The 6,021-nt window shown below is 43.4% G+C and overlaps 1 protein-coding gene across 1 annotated transcript in view; it reads right to left on the bottom strand.

Annotated features, from left to right (window-relative positions):
- The window catches only part of LOC147885000 (glutamate receptor 3.3-like), a 39,921-nt gene continuing 33,900 nt past the window's right edge, over positions 1-6,021 (bottom strand). The window contains exon 6 of the mRNA XM_087397909.1: positions 1-746. Within this exon, the coding sequence (XP_087254035.1) occupies positions 321-746 (426 nt within the window). The 3' untranslated portion in view covers positions 1-320. The remainder of the gene's footprint in view (positions 747-6,021) is intronic.

The raw sequence follows: 6,021 nt of genomic DNA, 5'->3' as shown, positions 1-6,021 counted from the left end.
ATACAAGTCCTGACGATCTGTCACCTTTGTGCTTATCTGTGCCGCTGTAAAGTGAACATGAGCTTCAAGACAGCTGTCAAAGGGAAAGAGCAGCATATAACATTATCAATGGCCAGGGTAATTTTCCTTTCATGTGAGTACTGTTTTCAGTTACTTCAGGGATACATGTATTTCAGGGCAGAAGCTCCGACATACCAGCAAGCATGCAACCAGCATTGAGGCTATCTCTGCAGTCGAGGTGGCAACAATGTATTCTAAAGCAACTGGCAACGTGGGGCAGTAGGTTTGGATGTGTAATACCACCATAACTTGGCATAAATTCATTGTTCTTGAGGATTGACTTTTGGGGGATCTAGATCTGTCCTCTGAGAAACCTTTTGCTCTTTTCCAGTGCTAGCAATTCCCTTGTTGTCTGGTACTGATTCATCGACGTACATGGCGAACAATTTGATTCGGGAGGACAATGACCTGCTAGATGCATCTATCATAGGCCCCCTTCGAGAGAATTGCAACATTAGTCTAACTACATAAATGAGAAGACTTATGATTGATGTCAATCCAGTGATCAGAAAGAGGCCCCAGAAACTGCTCAGTGATAATTGGCTCGATTGAACCTGGGTCTGAGTTGTTGAGCACTGGTTTGTCATGAGCCACATATCATGAACTCTTTGCAGTTCTCCGTTCTCTGAGAGGCTAAGAATGGCTGTTGACATGTCAATTGCCAATTCAGAATCCTTTGGAAAGGCCTGCGCACAATGAATACCAGCAGTTGGTTTAGCATTTCGCATAAAGAAGACTTCTCAAGTGAGAAAACTGGCGAAAGAAGTAAAGGATGGAAGAACAATCAAGATTGCTCCAGATGCAATATTATCTACTAAATAAAGGCAATGCACGATCAATTTCACAAAATAAATCCAAGATTACAGAAAAATGGTAAAAGGAGACAAAGGACACACCAGCATGAAATGCACACAGAAGCATCACAAAAGGAGGTGGCCATGGAGAACACAGAGTTATACAAAAAGACACTTTTTCATGCCTTCCTTTGTTATTATTAATCTTTTACTCCAGTAAGCTTGCTGAAGTGGCCCACTTCTGTGAGGATTTGTGGGTGTTTTGTATACTTACAAGAAAGACAGTTCTCAGATGGATCTGCTCTATATGAGGACAATAACATGCTATTTGTATGAGGTTTGCAACATGTGCAGCCAGCTCCAACAAGAGGATGGATTGATACCAGCCCAGATTGCAAAATATGAGCGAATTAAAGTGCCCGAGGGATAGGAGAGGACAAGCTGAAACAGTTCTTGCATTGCACAAGGAACAACAAGGTCAGCGATCAGGACCTTGTTGACCGGGCTGAACATCACCAAACATCCAAAACCCTGTTCACTGGCACTAGCCACACCTAAATTGCCTATACCTATGCTAGAATAGATTTCTTTACAAAATCTTATATTCTTGTATGAAAACTTCCAAGCCAGAACACCTTTTCGAAACCCTCAGAGTGCTGTGGAAAAAGTGTTAACTACTTGTTCAACATGTGAGATTGTAGGTCTGTACGAATGAGCTTAGGCTCGTGAGCTGAAATATTATATTGTCATTTGAAATTCGAGTTTAAGTTTGATTACAAAGTATGCATATGCAGTTTTTATAGGTACTAGTTGTTAGGTACTAACATTTTGATCTCTATAAAAGAGGCTATGGGAATTAGTGTCCCACAAGTACTAGTATCGCATGGGACCAATCAAATGCCCAGCCTGCAGAGTGACCGAACAACTGATAGAGAATGTCATAGTGCCTTGGGTGTGGGTGTACGACATGCTAGAGACATGGAGAGGTACTTTAAAAGAGTGAGAGGGGGGGGAAAGAACAAAGAAAATCATTATTACTCAATGCATGGGGAACGGCCAACCAGACTTAATTTCCCTGACTAGCACTTCAAAAGTACATCGTGTAGGAATAAATGCAAGAAGCCCAATGTTGAAAATGGGGACAAAATTGAAGTAGAATTGACCCTAGAATTGAGGCCCCAACATATCTTGATTAATACAAAAGGAAAAGGACTTTAGGAAGAGTATGATTACATCGGTACGGGCAGGTTGGAACTATTTGTACTATACGGAATAATCCGTACATCATGTACGGACTGTACGGTGGGCTATACGACTGGTACAACGTAGCAAGAGCAGGCAGCATTCCCGAGGTAGTACGGCCCGTTATACGAGCTAATGGCACTTCTTTTGGCAAGGCATTTCGGGCTGAAGAAGGGGTAGTTGATGGTGCTCCAAATCAAGTGGTAGATCAGCTCCGAAGGCTAAGGAAAGCAAGATGGAAGAAAGGAGTGGAAGGGAGCTCTATCTTGAAAAAGAGGGGAGCTTCCATTTGTGGGCTTCTCTTATCCTCTAGGTAGAGCAAGGAGAAGGGAAAAATAGGAAGGGAGGCTTTGATACCACATGAAGGCACATAATGGAGAGGGAGAGAGAGAGGGTAGGCTAGGGAGAGAGATAATGATACTCAAAGAAAGACAAAATGAAATGGAAATGCAATGACTAAGCAATGAGAAAATGAAAGTACTCACATGTAGACAAAAGAGCTTGTAGCTTGATACTTGATTGATTTGACACTAGGCAAGTACAGCTCTTATATAGAGCACACACACACATATGAACACCAATGCATATGAGATAACTCCCAATGTGGCACATGGCATCCATAGGACACACTAGACTAGAACTCACACTAGAACTCACTAGAACACACCAAACTAACTCATCTTGACTCCATTTCCTAACAGCCACGTGGTGGGTGAGCAATGGTGTTTGATTAGTGAATGATAAGTATTTGGAAGTTTGGGACAAATTGTGAAAGATTAACAAGTGGAGGTTTCATCTTGATAAGAGTGTGTGAAGAAACGACTGTGGAAGCAAGATGTATTTGGTTCAAGGGATCTCTTCCTACGTATTAGGTAAGATCTCTCCATTCCAACCAAGTTCCATTTGTTAGAACTGCTGCCACATGGAATGGAGGCAGCCAGTTGGCAAGATTGCCACATGTATTCTCTGCCGCATTTCATAGATGGCACATGTTTAGGCTGTCATATTGCATGTGTCAAATACATCGACTTCAAATGAACGGCCAAGTCGATATGGACGCGTCTCGAGAATCTTTTTGGTAACAAAATCACAAACTCCAAGGTTTTCTTGAAGTTGCAATTTTATAAATTGAAAATGAAGGATAGTGATACCTTGAGTGCACATTTAGCAAAAATGCAATCTCTTGTTTGACAACTTTCCAGCCTGAAGTGTTCCCTGGACGACGAGGACAAAATGGTTGTCCTTATGATGAGTATGGAAGGAGTCACTCCTTTTGAGCACACTCTTGAAATACTTAGGCTTGCCACAACTACCTTTGATGATATGGTGACTCTTCTTCTAGAAAAAGATGGCCCAAACAAAGAATGTCTAATCTTTTCTTCAGATACTACAGAGGCTCTTGCCTCCACCAACAGATGGAAACCCAGGCCTACACTAGCACATGGAAAGACAGCCATTCAAGCCTCTCAAGTGCACCTTTTGTAACAAGGTTGGTCATACGGAGGACATATGCTACTAGAAGCTTGCCGAATAGCAAACTAAGGACCATGCCAATTGGGTTGCAGCCGCCACAAGTGACAATGAAGATGATGACCCTCCGACACAAGTTCATGCTCTTAATGATGAAATTTGACATCTCTCTCTCCTTCTAGAGGACGATGGAGATGATGATCCATATATTTTCTAAGCATGCTGTATTTGGGTACTCTGCCCTGGGTTGTTTCCCAAAAATGAATGAAATAAATGATGTGTGTTAAGTCAATAAAGGCCATGTGCCTTGGATAGTCCTCCTAAAATGATGTATTCATTTGTTTATTTTCTTGTGTGTGGCTCCATGTCCCTCATTAGTCCATGGAGCTGGGAGGGGATGTACTGTGGGAGCCATGTATTGGCTTTGATAGGTCTATTTATCAGGCCTGGCAAGTGAGTTCCATGATGTTGGTGAATTAGTCTCCTAGATCTCTGAGTTGGTCATGCATCCATGCATGATGAGCCTCTGAGCCATGTTAGTTGAGCCTCTAAGTTTATACCATGCTCACTAGCCTCTAAGCTATGCTCACTTGCCTCTACATTAGCATGGGAGCCATGTCTAGTTCTAGACCGTCATTGAACAGTTCAATGACCATCATTGTCATGTTCTGTTCTTGATTCCATTCCAGTAGTCACTCACCTTTCCTCCATGGGGGGTGTTAGGAAATGGAGTCAAGATGAGTCAGTTTGGTGTGTTCTAGTGATTTCTAGTATGAGTTCTAATCTAGTGTGTCATATGGATGCCACGTGTCACATTGGGAGTTATCCCATATGCCTAGTAGTCATGCCAATTGTGATGGGTTTCTATGCGTCTATTTTCTTGACCGAGGCATCCACCCGAGCCAGATGTAGAGCCCACAACGTAGTGTTGGGAGCATATGCCCAGTCTAGTCACGACAGACAAAGGTCCAACTCCACATCATGACTCAAGAGGTTCTTTGGTAGCATTGCATGCTTTTTTGACAAGTGTCTTGGTGATGATGGCATCATGCCTTCCCTCTTCATCATCCATTGGGACTCCATTGGGGACATCCTCACTATAGCTTGCAAGAGATTTGGGACGGAGGTACCATGCTTCCCTTTCTCTCAAAGAGACTCATCACCTCTTCTCAAAAGGGAGAACAAGCTCATCCCAGTAGAGGCCCATCACCGTCATTGGCACTGCCCAGTGCCTACATAACCTTGGCCGAGGTAGTAAGACTCAAACTCCAGCTACTGCTACTAGCCTCATACATGACACTCAGATAGACTTCATACAAGGCAGGGAGTATCTTCGACAATGTTCCTTATATTGGCAAGCAGTTGAACAGGCTAAGGAGAGCCATCAACCTTTTGCCATTCTTCTACTAGAATTTGAAGAGGCATATGAGAGAGTGGAATTTAGTTCCAGGAGGAAACTCTATGTTGCATGGGTTTCTCTGAGCAGTGGATCCTAGGAGTCTCCTTACTTTGTCCCTCAAAAGCCAAGCTCTCACATAGAGTGACAGAGAAGACAGTTTTCAGATTTCTAGATCTGTCTGCCAGGGCTGCCCACTTGCACCCTTTCTCTGACTTTTGCCATGTCAATGAGTTGCTGCTTATGCTCACAGATAGATTACTAGCATTCGTATTCCCATACAGAATGACGAATGACTTCGCCACAGCGAGCTTGCAGATGACACAATTGAGTCCCTTAAGACCTCCTCCAAGAATCTTCGCTGCTTCAGAGCAGCCTTGGAGGACTTCTGCCTTACAGCAGAGGCACTCATCAATTGGTACAAATCCGTTGGATTTAGGGTCAGCACTACCTAGGCGTAGATATCCCCCCCTTCCATCCCAGATCAACAGGTTGGCCATTCTGGTCGGCCCGAACAGACCCAATCAGGTCTCTTTTTAGGTGGCCTCCAATCTGTGGACAGACGGCGTATGTGGGGGTGAGTAACTCCTATAAATAAAGGCCTTTGTGGTCTGATTAACATCCCACTCAAGCCCTTTCCTAAAGGCAATGCAAGAGTGAATATCAGGCCCTAGATTTCTCGTTTGTTATATATAGCCAACCAAGAATCATCATTGCCCAGCATCTGCTGGCTTTTAGCAGCCCTCCTTTGGGCAGGTCTTCCCACACCCTGTGGAAGATTTAACTGATTTAATTTGCCATCATTACCTTCTGTACGTTTCAGTTTACTGTGATTCATATTGCAGCTCACCTTGGCATTATTTGAGTAAGGATTGGAGGGAGATGAGTGTCCTACCGCCGTCTAAGGTTGCTACAGGAAGCATCCCTTACTCTAAAAAGACTTGTTTAAACCATAGGAGTATGGCAAGATAGGACTTTGCGTAACAGAAATCACATGTCTGAGCAACAAAGAGCGTTGTGCTAAACTATTGATGAGCTAGGGTATGCATGCATTTGAAA

This window comes from Dipteris shenzhenensis, chromosome 26 (genome assembly GCF_047967505.1).
Source record: "Dipteris shenzhenensis isolate YYH24624 ecotype China chromosome 26, Dip_SZ_1.0, whole genome shotgun sequence".
Taxonomy (NCBI): domain Eukaryota; kingdom Viridiplantae; phylum Streptophyta; class Polypodiopsida; order Gleicheniales; family Dipteridaceae; genus Dipteris; species Dipteris shenzhenensis.
Note: the sequence above shows the minus strand (reverse complement) of the source record. Positions and strands in the feature narration are given on the sequence as shown.